Source organism: Oryctolagus cuniculus, chromosome 17, assembly GCF_051225735.1.
Source record: "Oryctolagus cuniculus isolate XC-2025 breed Fujian yellow rabbit chromosome 17, ASM5122573v1, whole genome shotgun sequence".
Taxonomy (NCBI): Eukaryota; Metazoa; Chordata; class Mammalia; order Lagomorpha; family Leporidae; genus Oryctolagus; species Oryctolagus cuniculus.
Window position 1 is genome coordinate 23,332,315 of NC_142883.1, and position 16,297 is coordinate 23,348,611.

A 16,297-nucleotide genomic window follows, 5' to 3' on the forward strand; every position below is an offset into this window, starting at 1 on the left:
GGAGTACTGGGTTTATGAATTCCTGCCCGGGGAACAATGTTGACTGGTGATTTGTATCAAATATAGGAGGTCCTTCCTCCCGAGGAATTATGTAACAAAGCCCGAGCAGTTTACTCAAACATTTCAAGAAGTGAGCCAGATATTAAGATGGTTTTCAGGGTTGGTGGCCGCTGCTAGCGTCTTAACTCGACCCTTCGGCCTGTGGAGGCCAGGCGACAGGTGGGTGGGCACGGGACCCATTCATAAAACCCAGGGCTCCCGGCCCACTCCTCCCATTGGTCCTGGGGGAAAGGGGCGTGCCCCACGAGTGGAGCGCGCCCTCGGTCCGGGGGAGTGGGAAGATCCACGCTTGGGTGGGGCGAGGGGGCGTTCCTTGGTTTTCCAGGCTGGACTTCCTTTTCCCATCTGCGTTCCTCTCGTCTCCCCCGGGGTGAGGATGGTACGTCCCACCCCGCCTCCGCCTCACGGAGTTGTGGCGCGGCCGCCATCTTGGCAGTCCGGATTGAGAGAACGAGCCGAAGCCTGGCTTTTGTGGGGGCCCGGACAGGGGACCCTTTCCCGCAGTACACAGCGACACCTGCCCTTCCCTGTTCCCCTTCCGGCTCTGGCGCGTGGCTCTGAGGCGTGCGGAGGCCGGCCAGGCTCCTGTCAGGCGCGGGGAGGAGGGGCTGGCGGGGACGGGCAGTACCACTCCGGCGGGGAGGAGAGGGCTTGGTGACGGCGGGGCGGGGTGCAGAGCGGACCGGCCGGCTCCCTGGGGCGGGGCGGGGAGGGCGGGGCGTGGGGCGGACGCAACCACCCGGGCGGGGTGGGGAGGTAACGGGACGGGCGCGACCATGGCGCGGTGAGGCAGCGGGGGTGGGGATCGGTCCGGGGGAGGCCTGGGGCCGCTGGCTTGTGCGCCGTCTCCGCCGCCCCCCCTTCGGCCGCCGCCGCCGCCGCCGCCGCCCCGGGCATGTCGTCCAACTGCACCAGCACCACGGCGGTGGCGGTGGCGCCGCTCAGCGCCAGCAAGACCAAGACCAAGAAGAAGCATTTCGTGTGCCAGAAAGTGAAGCTATTCCGGGCCAGCGAGCCGATCCTCAGCGTCCTGATGTGGGGGGTGAACCACACGGTAACCAGCTCCCCCGCGCGCGCCCCCACGCCCCGCGGGCCCTGCCGCCGACGGGCGGTCAGCCCTCGCCCCGCCCTTGCACGCCGTCGGGCCCGGTGCACTCCCCGCACGCCACGCGCGGCCTGGTGTCTCCACGGTGTGCGGTCGCGTCCTCCCCTTGCCCGCAGCCCCTCTGGCTTCCTGCGCCTGGTGTGCGCGCCCCAGGCAGCCCTCGGAGCGCGGCGGGAAGGCCTTCCTCCCCGCTGCCTCTCCTCGCCTCACCCTGGCTGCTGCATGGGTATACCCCCTTGTCCCTCGGAGCCGGCTGCCAGCTCATGTCCAGCTGACAGGGCAAGTGGCGGTGGCTGCCGGAATATTCTGTGGTCCCGGCCGTTTGGCTGGTGTGGCTGCTCCAAGCGTCCCACCCTCTGGGCCTCCTCCCCCTGCCCAGGAAAGCCCTCCGTGGGTTTCCTTTTCTTCTTGAATAAGACCGTGGGCTGGAGGAGCACAGGCCTCCTTGGCCAGGGTCTCCCTGGGTTGGGGAGGATAGGGGGTGTTACACTGGAGGGAAGTGGAGGCCTGGCATCGGGAAGATTATTCCCATTAGAGGTGCGGTGCCTTCCTTCTGGGGGGTACTCTTCACAGCGTTGACTTCTGTGTAGGCTCCATGGGGGCGTGAGGGTGCGTGGTGACGGTGGCCCTGGGCCAGAGCAAGGGGCTTGGATCCTTGGGGTGCTTGGAGGTTGTCCGGCAGCCCCTGGCAGGAATCGGAGCTGCGTGGCTTTGCCGGTCTGCTGCTTGTTTGTTGGGGGGGTGGGGTGGGTAGAGGTCTTTCTTCCCACCAGTGGCTCCTTGCCTCCTGCCATTTCTCCAAGTGAGAGGATCGAGTGAGGAAAAGGAAGCTGGGGTTCCCTGTGGGTTTCAGTTTGTTAGGCTCCCTGTCTTGTCCGAGCGCTTGAAGTTGCCAGGACTAAGTGATGACAAAGGGGCGAGGACTGGACTTGGCTGGAGGAGCCAGGGGTGCCTTTGGCTGGCGATCAGGGCAGCGTGGTCTGAGTTGGGGTTTCGGATCTTGCCGTCTGATACAGGGAAGCACGCGTGTGTTTCTTGGTCTGGGTACGTTACTGTTTTCAGCATCCTCACTGTGGGTGTTGAGGGTCCCAGCAGGGCCAGGACCACCCGGAGGAGCTGCTCGGCCCAGCAGAGGCCGTTCCTCTGGTCTCCTGCTGCCCCAGGGGTCATCTGGCCACATCTGCAGGGAAACTGGGTCATCAAAATGTGACCCCGTGTCCTTCTCTGGAAGTCACTCCTTGGTTCCGTCCCACCTCCTGCTTCTCACTAGAAAGCGCCCGGCCTGTGCGGAGCGCTGCGAGGCCTGGGAGTCAGGAGCGGGGTGGCCGAAGGAACCTGGGCCGCAGCGGGCGGTGCAGCAGCTGTCCAGCGCGTGGGGCCTGAGCGGCTGCTCTTGTTTTCCCTGCCTCCTGCTCCTCTTTCCTCTCTCCCGGCCAAGGCCCGGGGTAGGTGATCTTGTCACAGAACAAGTGTGCTCCGGGTGCGTGCCTGTGCCTGCCGGCTCCTGGCAGTGTGAGCGGTGCCTGGTTTGCTGCTCAGCAGGCGGGGAGTCTGCCCAGGTGAGGGCATCAGACGGGGGCCTCTGAATGGTACCCGGGCGGGGACCTGAGCTCCTGCTCTCGCACGGGGGCCCACCTTCTTTCTTGGCGAACTTTGTGAAAGTTTGTTTGAGGGGCTGGCTGGAAAGGCACTGGCTTGAAAGAGACGCATGCCTGCCTCCCAGCATGAGCGTGGGGGTTGTGCCGTGCACGCGGGTGCCCCGGTGCCGGGCAGGTCATTGCCCCCATGTTCTGTTGCTTCCTCCTGGCCTGCTGTAAGGCCTAGCAGTGCAGCGGTCCCAGCTGGGAAATGCAGACTGGTGCCCAGAAGAGAGTGTAAGATCTGCCAGTTCTCTAGGGAGCCAGGCCCACGTGGCTCTGGGTGGGTCGCTGGCCTTTCTCGATGCGCTTTCCCGTCACAAGCCTGCTTTTGCAACTTCTTGCCATCTTTGGATTCAGACACCAGCTTTTGTTTTGATTCTCTGGGTTTTTTTTATTTGTTTGCTTGCTTGCTTGCTTTTCTTTCTTTCTTTCTTTCTTTTTTTTTTTTTTGAAAGAGTTACAGAGAGAGGTGGTTCACTCCCCAGATGAGGTAAGCTTATGCAGAGCCAGGAGCCAGGAGCTGGTTCCGGGTCTCCCATGCGGGAGGGGCCATCTTCTACTGCTCTTCCAGGCCATAGTGGAGCAGCTGGGACTTGAACCGGTGCCCATATGGGATGCCGGTACTCCTGGCTGGGGCTTTAACCCGCTGTGCCATGGCCCCCCCCCCTTTTTAATATTTAATATTAATATTTGAGAGGCGGAGTTACAAACAGAAAGAGGGAGAGACAGAGAGAGAGGCCTTCCATCCACTGGTTCACTCCCCAAATGGCCACAACTGCTGGAGTTGGGCTGATCCAAAGTCGGGAGCCAGGAGCTTCTTCCGGGTCTCCCACATGGGTGCAGGGGCCCAAGGACTTGGGCCATCTTCCACCGCTTTCCCAGGGCATCAGCAAGGAGCTGGATCAGAAGGGAGAAGGTAGGACACTGAACCGGCGTCCATGTGGGATGCCAGCCCCACAGGCGGAGGCTTAACCTGCGACTGCACAGCGCCGCCCGAGTCTCTGGTTTCTTACCCTGTAGGCATTTAGGCCTGCTGGTCTGTGGCTAACAGTGTATCAGATGTAAAGGATGGTTAAGTCTTTATCTGTAGCAAAGCCGGTTGGTTACCTTTGCATGAGGTGGTTAGATTGCTCCTGGTTAGAAAAAGGGAGGCGTTTGCGCTGAGTGTTAGCACAGGAGCGCCTCTGCGTGGGCAAGCCCAGGGATGTTGTGGACAGAGTACGTGGGAAACAAGGGGAAGAATCAGAGGACTCTCGACCTGTCAGGGGATGAGTAGTAAAGAGAGAAACCAGTGGTTTGGTGGATGAAATACCAGTACCGTTCAGAGGGTCTGGGGTTAGGGAGGAGCGTGGAGACCAGGGGCAGCAGACCTGCCCAGAGACCCGTGGCTGTCTTAGGAACCAGGTGTGGGTGAAGCCTCCCCACGGCCGTCAGAGGGGCAGCAGCAGTTGTGGAAACCTTCCACTCATATTTTTAGCCATTTGAGAAACTGTCAGATTGTTCTCCAAAGCAGTTGCCCCATTGTACAGGGGCTGGCACCTTTCAGATAAATAAATAGATAAATAGCATCTTTAAAACAAAAAAGACAGAGTTCCAGAGAGAGGGAGAGAGACTGAGAACGAGAAAGACAGAGAGAAACAGATCTTCTATCTACTGGTTCACTCCCCAATTGGCCAAAACAGCCTAGGCTAGGGCCAGGCCAAAGCCAGGAGCCAGGAGCTTCATCTGAGTCTCCCACATGGTTGCAGGGGCCCAAGCACTTGGGCCATCTTCTACTGCTTTCTCAGGCCATAGCGGGGAGCTGGATTGGAAGTGGAGCAGCCCAAACTTCAGCTGGTGCCCATGTGTGATGCCGGCCTATGGACAGCACCTTAACCCACTGCGCCACAGCGCAAGCCCCACCATTTTACATTTTTACCAGCGTTGTATGAGTGTTCCAGTTTCTCCAATGCTTGTCACACTTGGTACTGGCTTTCAAAAAATGCATTTATTGGAGCTGTGGCATAGCGGGTAAAGCCACTGCCTGCAGTGCCAGCATCCCATATGGGTGCTGGTTTGAGTCCTGGGTGCTCCACTTCCAAAACAGCTCTCTGCTATGGCCTGGGAAAGCAGTAGATGATGACCCAAGTCCTTGGGCCCCTGTACCTGCGTGGGAGACCTGGAAGAAACTCCTGGCTCCTGGCTTCGGATCGGCGCAGCTCTGGCAGTTGCAGCCAATCGGGGAGTGAACCAGCAGATGGAAGACACCTCTCTCTCTCTCTCTCTCTGCCTCTCCTTCTCTCTCTGTGTAACTCTGACTTTCAAATAAATAAATAAATCTTTAAGAAAAAAAAAAGACCTCCCATCTGATGGTTCATTCTTGAGATGCCCACAATGGCTGGGACTGGGCCAGAGCCAGGTAGAAGCTGGGAGATGGAAACTCAGTCCAGTTTCCCATGTGGATGGTTGGATCCAATTTCTAGAACCTTCACTGCTGCCTCCCAGGGCACATATTAGCAGGAAGCTGGGGTCAGGAGCTGGAGCTGGAAGCCAGGTGTGGAACCCGGGTACTCCTGTATGGGGTACAGGCCCATTAGCCTGTACCTTAACCACTAGGCTAAATGCTCACCCACCTTGTCTTTTTCAGTATACACATTCTAGTGGGCGTAAAACCATATGTCACTGTGATTTTTAAAAAAATATTTATTTACTTTTTTTTTTTTTTTTTTTTTTGACAGGCAGAGTTAGACAGTGAGAGAGAGAGAGAGACAGAGAGAAAGGTCTTCCTTCCATTGGTTCACTCCCCAAATGGCTGCTATGGCCGGTGCACTGCGCCGATCTGAAGCCAGGAGCCAGGTGCTTCCTCCTGGTTTCCCATGCAGGTGCAGGGCTCAAGCACTTGGGTCATCCTCCACTGCCTTCCCGGGCCACAGCAGAGAGCTAGACTGGAAGAGGAGCAACCGGGACAGAATCCGGCGCCCCAACTGGGACTAGAACCTGGGGTACCGGCACCACAGGCTGAGGATTAGGCAAGTGAGCCATGGCGCCGGCCATATTTATTTATTTATTTGAGAGAGTTACAGAGAGAGGGAGAAACAGAGAGAGAGGTCTTCTAATCGCTGATTCACTCCCCAGATGTCCACAATGGCTGGAGCTAGGCCGATCTGAAGCCAGGAACTTCTAGGTCTCCCATGTGGGTGCAGGGGCCCAGGTACCGGTGGTGGCTTTACCCACCATGCCACAGTGTAGGGAGCTCTATCAAGAATGGAGCAGCTGGGACTCAAACCGGTGCCCTTATGGGATGCTGGCACTGCAGGCCAAGACTTAACCTACTTTGCCACAGTGCCAGCCCCGTCTCTGTTTCTCCCCTTCTCTCTGTAACTCTGAACTTCAAGTAAGTAAATAAATCTTTTTAAAAAAACATCCAATTTTCTCTTGCTCATTTTAAAATTTGGTCATTTGTCTTTTATTATTGAACTGGAGGGTTCTTTATATATACTAGATACAGAGTCCCTTGTCAGACATCTGGTTTGCAAATATCTCATCCCATTCATTGAGTTGCCTTTTACATTTTCTTTATGGTATCTTTCGAAGCTCAGGTTCTCCGTCTTGACAAAGGCCCGTGTATCTGTTTCGCTTTTGCTGCTTCTGCTTTTGATGTCATATCTAAAAATGCTTGGCCTAACGCAAGGTCTTAAAAGATTACTCCTATGTTTTCTTCAGAGGGTTTGACAGTGTTAACTCTGGAGAAGGGTGGTTGTGCTCAGCACGCCTGTGGAGTGTGCCGCGGCGGCGTGTGTCTGTGCAGTGCTGCGCCGCTGTCTCCGGAGCGGTCGTGGTGGCCCGAGACTTTCTGCCTTTGGTTCTTAACTTCCCGTTGCCCTTGCCCCAGCCCCTGGCAGCCACCGTTCCGCTGTTCGTTTGTGTGAATTTGACGTTTTAGGTACCTCGTGTGAGAGTAGCCGTGCAGTCTTGGTACTCCGCTGGCTGGTATAATGTCCTCAGGACTCATCTGTGTTGTCGCGTGTCACAGAACTGCCTTCCTCTTTAAGGCTGAGTAATGTCCCACTGTAGGTAGTGCCTCTGTTTCTCTATCCGTTTGTCAGTGAATTTGGCCCTCGTGGACAGCACTGTAGGATCTATAGGCTTAGCTTTTTTATGTAGGTCGATAATTTTCTTATCTGGTGTGAAATACAGATTTGTTCTGTTATTTTTATTCATTTGAGAAGCAGAGAGACAGAGGAGATAGAGACAAAGCTAGAGCGAGAGCTCCCATCCACTGATCCACATCGCGAATGTCTGTAACAGCTGAGGGTGGGCCAGGCCGAAGCCAGGAGCCAGGAGCGCCATCTGGGTTTCCCACGTGAGAGGTAGGAACCCAAGTATTTGAGATGTCACCTGCTGCCTCTCGGGGGGTGTGTCAGCAGTGATCGGCTGCGGAGTGGGACTGGAACCCAGGCACTCTCAGTGTCCCAGGTGACACCCTTAACCGCCAGGCAGAGCAGCCATGCCCGATTCCTTCTTGGTTCCGCTCTGCTCCTCTCCTGTGCCCCCACGCCGCCATTCTGTCCACGATTTTCCCTGTTAAATACAGACCCAGAACCTCCCTTACCTACATTTTCTCTTGTCCCGCTGCTTTAAAAATCTTTAGTGCGGGGTAGACATCTGCACACAATTAAGATGCTGCTTAGAGGGCCGGTGCTGTGGCATAGCGGGTAAAGCCGCCGCCTGTAGTGCCGGCATCCCATATGGGCGCCAGTTCCGGTCCCAGCTGCTCCACTTCTGATCCAGCTCCCTGCTGTGGCCTGGGAAAGCAGTCGAGGATGGCCCTGGTCCTGGGCCCCTGGAAGACTGGAGGAAGCTCCTGGCTCCTGGCTTCAGATTAGCCCAGCTCCGGCCATTGCAGCCTTTTGGGGAATGAACCATCAGATGAAAGACTTCTCTCTCTTCTCTGCCTCTGCCTCTCGTAACACTGCCTTTCAAATAAATAAAATAAATCTTAAAAAAAAAAAAAAAAAAAAAGATGCTGCTTGGCACGGCTGCGTCCCACACCGGAGTACTTGCTCGACTCCCTGCTTTTGTTCCTCTGCAGTCGCTCTTGCTTCCTCCTCCTCCCGGCTTCTTCTTCTTCTTTTAAGATTTATTTACTCCTGCCATTTGAATGGCAGAATTGAGAGAGAGATATTCTATCTGCTGGTCACTCCCCAAGTGGCCACAACGGCTGTGGCTGGGCCAGGCTGAAGCTTCGTCAGTGCCTCCCACATGGGTGGCAAAGGTCCAAGCAGCCAGGAGCCTGGAACTCTATCCGGATCTCCCAGGGGGGTGCAGGGGTCCAAGCACCCAGGCCATCTTCCGCCGCTCTGCCAGGTGCATTAGCAGGGAGCTGAATTGGAAGTGGAACAGCCGGGTCTAGAACCAGTGCTCATATGGGATGCTGGTGTTGCAGGTGGTGGCTTAAGTCACTGCACCACAAGGCTGCCCCCGCCCCTCTGCTCTAATCCAGCTTCCTGCTGAAGCACACGCTGGGAGGCAGCAGATGCCGGGCCTGCCCACCACGTGCGAGACCCAGATTGAGTTCCAGGCTCTTGGCTTCACTCTGGCGCAGCCATGGCTATTGCAGGCATTTGGGGAGTGAACGGGGATGCAAGATGTCTGTCTCTTTCTCTGCTTTGCTTTGCCTTGCCTTTTTTTTTTTTTTTTTTTTAAGAGAGAGAGAAAGGTCTTCCATCCACTGGTTCACTCCCCAGTTGGCTACAACAGCCAGAGTTGCGCTGATCCAAAGTCAGGAGCCAGGAGCCTCTTCTGGGTCTCCCACACGGGTGCAGGGGTCCAAGCACTTGGGCCATCTTCTACTGCTTTCCCAGGCCATACATAGCAGAGAGCTGGATCGGAAGTGGAGCAGCCAGGACTGGAACTGGCGCCCATATGAGATGTTGGCACTACAGGAGGTGGCTTTACCTGCTATGCCACAGTGCCAGCCCCTCTCCCTGCTTTTCAAGTAAAGTGAAACACAGTCTTTAGTAAATGTTCCCACTCCAGTGAGGCCTCTGCATGGGAAGCAGGCCTTCCCGCCTCGCAGAGGACTGTGGGATTCAGACAGGAGCAGAAGAAAGAAGCAGTGCAGGCCGGGATTCTTGTCTCCTGTGGCTTCCTTCTGCTTTCCTCTCGGGAGCCTCCGGTCCTGCTTGGACCTCCTTGGTCCTGGGAGTGTGTTTCTCGGCGTCACTCTTGCTGACCGTGGCTGGAAGCAAATGGCCGCAGTGGTGGCTGGTGCACTGTTGAGCTGTTGGGGGAGCCCAGGCCAGGTCAGGAAGCCTGCAGGCCTAGCTCATGCCTCCTGGCTGGGAACTGCTACCAAGGCCACCCAGGGAAGTGGAGGCTCCTGGACTCGAACCCCTAGACTGGAAGCAGTGCCTGCGTTCTCGTCTGCAGGAGGACTGCGCAGGGTGGACCCTGTTGCGAGGTGTTCCTTGCTCAGCTCGCTCGGTTTCCTCTTTGTTGATGCCTACGGCTCCTGGCGTGGACCATGCAGGTAACCCAGCATCCTCTGAGGGGACATGAGACACAACTGACTTACCTTCCTTGTAACGGGGCCTTTGCCCGATAGCCGAGAGAGCTTGCATCCCACAAGTGCGTGCTGCTGCCGGCCCTGAAAACATCCCAGAGGTGGGAGGGGAAAGGAGAGCACCGCGGGAGCCGCAGCCTTTTGTGTTTTTGTTTTTAAAGATTTATTTATTTATTTGGAAGAGTCACAGAGAGAGAGAGAGAGAGTTCTTCTGCTGGTTCATGCCCCAGGTGGCTGTAACCACTGGGGCCGGGCCAGGCTGAAGCCAGGAGCCAGGAGCCAGGAGCTTCTTCTGGGTCTCCCACGTGGGTGGCAGGAACCCAAGCCCTTGGGCCATCTTCTGCTGCTTTCCCAGGCTCCTTAGCAGGGAGCTGGATCAGAAGTGGAGCAGCCGGGACTCGAACTGGAGCCGGCTAAGCCGCAATGCCCTCAACCACAACACTGGCCCCTGTAGTCACACTTGTTTTTTTGCTGCAGTTTGCTTTCTCCGTCTGTCCTGTTGCTAACCTTCCTTCAGCTCCCAGCTCCCTCTTCTTCTCCCCATCCATCTTCCCATGAGTGTTTATTGAGTAACTACTGCGTGTTAGGGACCTACACATGGATCAGATAAAGTCTCTTCCAGGATCTCCAGCCTAGTGGAGAGATGAGATATGTAAACAAATAATTACCCAAGGGAGTGAGAGATCAGAACACAGAGGAGTGAGTAATTTAATTCAGCCTGCGGAAGACAGAGAATCCCTCAGCAGGTCTTGGATGACTCGCTCTGTCCCTTCTCTCTTACTGCCACAGTCTGTCACATGAGCTGTTGTAATGGCCCACGGATGGTCTTGCTGCTTCTCATTTTTTTGCCTTTTTCCAATCCTTACTTAATGATCCCAATATTACCTTTCTGTATCACCTGTCTGTGTGAATTCCTAGACGTAAACCCGAGAGGTCTACCTGTTGCCTGCAAGGTCAAATCCAAATTTATCAGACAGTGGATAAACCTAAGTCAAACCCAGGCTCTCCCCCTTGCTCATAGTAGGCTTCGGAGCAGTAAATGTTTCAGCTGCTCTTCATTTTCATTGCATAGACAACGAGCATAGCACTCTTCCGTGCAGGGTTGGGAGGACAGGTGCGGGACCAGGGAGCGCTGCCTCCGGCTAGGTGGCTGTCCCTAAGAAGGATCCCGGAGCACTGGGTCAGGAGCCAGAGCCCGATGCAGACTGACTCAGGCCCTGACTCTGCGTCGGCTGTCGGTGTGACCTTCAGTGAGGGATCCACGGCCTCCGGAGCTGTGTGGCGAAATCAGATACCAGTGCTCTGTGCGACTGTGAGCTACTAGGAGTCGTAGCGCGGGACAGAACACACGTGTGTGTGAGGTGCAGTGTGTAAGGGTACACTGGCCACTTAATAGGCATTCAACACATAGAAGCAGCTTTTTGAATTACTAATATTGATAACGTGCTGGACTGTTCACCTGTCTTCCCCCTGCAGTCTCCCTCCAGTCCCCACTACTCCTGTGTGTGCTGCTGCCCCTCGTTCCCACACCCACCCCGGCACATGCTTCCCATTCCTGAAGTCAGAACTCCGTGGCGTGCTGGGGCTGCCGGGGCCTGGGGCTCCCTTTCCCTGCTGTTTTGGAGGACTGCCACCCCAGGCCTGACTCAGATAAACGTCTTTGTAGCTCCCTGTAGCAGTGAGCCTCGCCACCCCTCCCAGGAGAACCGACCAGCCCTTGGTGCAGAACTCAGTTACAGCACTCGTCACATTGTGTACATTGTTTGTTGTCTGTCTTCCCAGCTAAGCGGTGTAGGTTTGGGCACAGAGCAGAGCCTGAGCCAGTCAGGAAGGGCTGTGAGTGCCAGGCCAAGGAGTTACAGCTTTGCCCTTCGGTGGATGGGGCGCCGTGGAAGAGTTTTAAGCAGGGAGTAAACATGATCTGCAGATTCCTCTGGTGTCGGATGCTCTCGGCAGTGCCGGAAGAGGCTTAGGGGCCCTGCTTCTAGCCTGCTGTGTGATGGTGAGGAGTGACCCTGACCGTACTGCCCTCTCCCGTATGCCTGCGGCTGCCAGGACCCCAGGACTCCATCCAGGTCTCCCACGTGTGTGGCAGGAACTCAAGTGCTCGGGTCTCCACCTGCTGCCCTCCCGGGAGCGCTGATCGGAGCCGGATGGGCAGAGCGTGACTTGAACTGCGCTCCGATGTGGGATGCCAGGGGCCACAGTGCCCGGCCCGTGTACTGCTGTGACCTTTGGGGGACGGTGTTGTCATAGGTGTGTCTCCGCTCCCTGATGACAGAAGGTGCTGTCCACCTCCCCGGTGCCCCGCCCCCAAATGCACTCAACACAGACGAAGCGTTTAGTAGGTATTTCAGCAAGGCGTGCTCACTTGAAATTGAATAGAACTCTCTGAGGATAGAAAACTTAGCACAGCTGAGAAAAGCTGGACAGTAGGGCTGATGCCCAGAGTGAACCCACCACCTGTGACCAGGAAGCACGGGTGGGTCTGTCCTGCGGAGCTGCGTGGATTTTCCAGCAATATCTGACTTGAGAATTCCCTGCTGTTGGGTTGTAAATCAGGCATAAAGATGAAGTGAGAGGCCGGCCCCGTGGCTCAGTAGGCTAATCCTCCGCCTTATGGCGCCGGCACACCGGGTTCTAGTCCCGGTTGGGGCACCGGATTCTGTCCCGGTTGCCCCTCTTCCAGGCCAGCTCTCTGCTGTGGCCAGGGAGTGCAGTGGAGGATGGCCCAAGTGCTTGGGCCCTGCAGCCCATGGGAGACCAGGATAAGTACCTGGCTCCTGCCATGAGATCAGTGCAAAGGAAGACCTTTCTTTCTGTCTCTCTCTCTCTCTCTCACTGTCCACTCTGCCTGTCCAAAAAAAAAAAGATGAAGTGAGAGCTGCAAGCAGACCCGTTCGCAGCCATTTCAACCGTGCTGCGCTGAGCCAGCCGCGCAGCAGAATGATCTGCAGAGTGGGCCTGAGGAGTCTGTGCTCCTTCCTCCTGCCGAGGGGCGGTGGTGCCCCTCAGGCATCTTCTGTAGCTCCCCTGGAATCGAGCCCCGGCCAGCGGGCATCTCGAGCCAGCCCAGACATGTAGCACATACTGCGGCATGTGGGCATGAACGCTCGTGGGCCGTGCTTCCCCTCACAAAGGGATGGGCAGGAAAGGCCGAGCCGCCCGAGAGCCCTGAGCCCCTCTGTCTCTGTTTCCCTGTAACTCAGAGCCTGGCTTGAAGCGCCAGGGAAGAGCGAGAGGGACCATTGGCAGAAGAGCGGGGAAGTGGAGTGGTTTCCTCTGCAGGCACCGATGTGACAGTCAGCTTCCCATGAGCACCTGTGCAACGGGTGGGGCTGGCGGGCTTCCTTTTTTTTTTTTTTTTTAATTGCTTTTTCTGGCTTTTGGGAAGATTTAAGTAGTGAAGGGCATCATAGACTTATTTATTTGAAAGGCAGAATTACACAAAGAGAGGAAAGGCAGAGAGAGAGGTCTTCCGTCCGATGGTTCACTCCCCAACTGACCATAACAGCCAGAGCTGTGCCGATCCAAAGCCAGGAGCCAGGAGCTTCTTCTAGGTCTCCCATGCAGGTGCAGAAGCCTAAGGACTTGGGTCATCTTCTACTGCTTTCCCAGGCCATAGCAGAGAGCTGGATCGGAAGTGGAGCAACCGGGTCTTGAACTGGTGCCCATATGGGATGCCGGGGCTTCAGGCCAGGGTGTTAACCCGCTGTGGCACAGTGCCGGCCCATTGAGTAAATTTTTTTAAGGTTTTTTATTTATTTATTTATTTATTTATTTATTTTATTTGAAAGGCAGAGTTACAGACAGAGAGAGGGAGAGACAGAGAGAAAGAGGTCTTCCATCCCCTGGTTCACTCCCCAAATAACCACAATGGGCAGGGCTGGGTCAGGTTGAAGCCAGGAACCAGGAGCTTCATCCAGGGCTCCCATGTGGGTGCAGGGGCCCAAGGACGTTGGCCATCTTCTGCTGCTTCCCTGGGTGCATTAGCAGAGAGCGGGATTGGAATTGGGGCAGCTGGGACTTGAACCAGCACCCATATGTGATACTGGCACTGCAGGCGGCAGCTTTTACCCACTATGCCATAGCACTGGTCCCCACTTTATTTATTGATTTTGAAAGTCAGAGTTAATGAGAGGGAGAGACAGAGTGGTCTTCCGTTTGCTGGTTCACTTCCCAAATGGTCACAATGGCCAGTGCTGGGCCAGGAGCTTCATCCAGGTCTCCCACGTGGATGGCAGGGACCCAAACACTTGAGCCATCTTCTGCTGCTTTTCTCAGGCCATCAGCAAGGAGCTGGGTTGCAAGTGCAGCAGGTGCGACCTGCTGTGCCACAATACTGGCCCCCAAAATGTATATATCTTTAAGTGTACAGTTCGAGGCATTTGACAACCGTAAATACCCATGGAACCATCACACCCAGACCACACAGGACGTTTCCATCACCCTAGAGTCACACGGCTCATGCCCCATTATACTCGTGCTCCCCCACCCTACCCATACTGTTACCCGACTTCCGTCACTGTGGGTACCTGACCTGGGATTTCATAGAGCTGGAATCCGACACGCCCTGCGTCTGTGCCGGTCAGCTGTGCCCGCTGTGCCGCGGTCCTCTCTCCACGGGCTCCCTCGCCTTCGTTAATTTCTCCCCGAATGACCGGGAAGGTATGTTCCTCAGCCCCCACACTGCATTCACTTGGACTTCCTCCACCCTCCAGGCTCGGAACATCAAAGGAGTAGCAAATTAAATGCCACTTCTCGCACTTGTGTTCCGGAGGAGTCCTAATGGCTGTGGGTTAGTCCCTCGCTGCCGCATGGGGCCTCCTGGAGATAATAGGATTTGCAAGGAAAGTATGTGGGAGACACAAGACCGCCCCCCCCCCCCATTAGGTCAGGACTGAGGGTTCCTTGGTAAATCCAGATGCATTAGTGGCAACTGGGCTGAGGGTCAGAGGTCAACTACGCTGCTGTGGTGGGAGAGGACATCTGTGGCTAATTAGACCACTAATTGACTGAACTGAGGACGGCCAGGGCAGGATCCGCCCTCCCAGCTCCGTACCAATGGGAAGCCGGCTCTCTCTGGCCCGGCTGCAGCTCCCTGAAGTGGGCTGGAAGACAATGAGACAGACTGTTTGCAGTAGGACCGGGCGCCCTGTGCCCACCCGTCTGCCCGCTTCAGTGTAAGCCAGGACGTAGCATTAGGAATGGAGGGTCCCAGTGAGCAGTGGCTGATGGCTACCGCTTGTGTTCGCTTTAACTGAATCCTTTACTTTGGAGATGGGTGTTGCAGACCCACTCAAAGCCATCCAGGTTTGTCCCTACCCCGTGCTGATTTCTTGACTCAACCCGCGGTTTTCGTGAAGGTGTTCCAAGTCCTTAACACCTGCTTAGGTGGGAGGCATTTATTCTTTGGTCCATTTGTTAGTGCATTTGAAAGAAATGTTTATTGAGTGCCTGCTGTATGCAAGTCATGGGGGCCAAGCAGCTGGGAGCCCCCCAGAGTTAGGTGATCTCTGGTTGGAAGGATCGGTAACAGGGTGTTGCCTCCCCGAAGCCTGGCAGGCTCGTGAGGGCCTGAGCATGATCTATAGTAGGAAGGAGGGAGACGAGGAAGTGGCTGAAGGTGGGTGCGGGAAATCGAAGCTGGGGAGGGGTATTTAAGATCTGTGGAATCCTGGAAGGCCCCATGGAGGAGGTGCTTTTTGAGCTGGATCTTATCAGGTGGAGGTGAGGTTGGGAACTTAGTGGGTGAGAGGGCAGGGAGGGAGTCTGTGGGCCGCTGCTAGCATCCGCGTCGTGGCCTCGCGTCCCTCTGAGGCTGGGGGCATCCTGGCTGAGAATCTCGCTGTCCCCTTGCTTTGCAGATCAATGAGCTGAGCAATGTCCCTGTCCCCGTCATGCTAATGCCAGATGACTTCAAAGCCTACAGCAAGATCAAGGTGGACAATCATCTCTTCAACAAGTAAGCTGCCGGGACCCAGCGGCCGGAGAGCGCCACGCCCGCTCGCAACTGCACCTGCGTGGTCGGGACTGAGCCGGCGCCAGGCAGGGTGGGAGGGCAGCGCCTGGAGCGTACAACTGACTGACCGGGAAATGCGTGCAGTAGGGGCCTCCCCCCCTGGCATTGTCATCTTCTCTATCAGCCAACTGCTGTGCCGCCTGGATGGGCTGTGCCCGGACTGATTGAGCTCGGGCCGGCTCAGGTGGCGGTGAGCAGCAGCCTTGCCGTGGTCTCAGTCTGAGGAAGGATGCGGCCTCGCCAGCTGCTGTCCGGCTGCGCTGGGAGCCTCAGGCTGGGGCTGGCACCCAGGGCACTGCCCACAGCGACTTCCCGTTTCCGACCCTGTGGCTTCCTGGACTCGCATCCATGTCTCAGGCTGTCCAAGGTGGTGATGGAGACGGCACAGCACTTGTCGCTTGCCCCCTCCTCCTTTCTGTATGTGGGTCCTGCCTATCCCGCAGCCCCCACCGCCTCACCGTGCCCAGACAGAGCCCACGGGAGAAGCTTGATGGGAGGACGTTCCTAGTGGCCTCACTCCCATAAAAAGTCATGACTTCAGTCTGGAGCCACCTGTCTCCATGGCAGCCGCTTTATTTATTTTTTTAAAGATTTATGTATTTTTTTGAGAGGCAGTTAAAAGAGACAGAGGCACAGAGAGAAAGAGAGAAAGTTGGTCTTCCATCTGCTGGTTCACTTCCCAGATGGCCGCAGCGGCCAGAGGTAGGCCATTCCGAAGCCAGGAGCTTCTTCCAGGTCTCCCACATGGGTGCAGGGCCCCAAGGGCTTGGGCCATCTTCCACTGCTTTCCCAGGCCATAGCAGAGAGCTGGATCGGAAGTGGAGCAGCCGGGACTTGAACCGGTATCCTCAAGAACTTGCATGATTTGTGTGCTTTTCTGAGTGTACTGTCCTTCAGTGAAACTTCCGTCCAGGAAAACAAACTGT

At 56.2% G+C, this 16,297-nt stretch overlaps 1 protein-coding gene across 2 annotated transcripts in view; it reads left to right on the forward strand.

The window, feature by feature from the left end:
• The first annotated feature begins 490 nt into the window (after positions 1-490).
• PIP4K2B (phosphatidylinositol-5-phosphate 4-kinase type 2 beta) overlaps positions 491-16,297 on the forward strand; it is a 32,751-nt gene continuing 16,944 nt past the window's right edge. The window contains exons 1-2 of one of the 2 annotated variants that reach the window (XM_008271389.5): positions 491-1,114; positions 15,217-15,314. In XM_008271389.5, the coding sequence (XP_008269611.3) occupies positions 956-1,114; positions 15,217-15,314 (257 nt within the window). In that variant the 5' untranslated portion in view covers positions 491-955. Of the gene's footprint in view, positions 1,115-7,105; positions 7,155-15,216; positions 15,315-16,297 lie in introns of those variants that run through there. The other variant, XM_070060800.2, reaches the window with a different exon arrangement.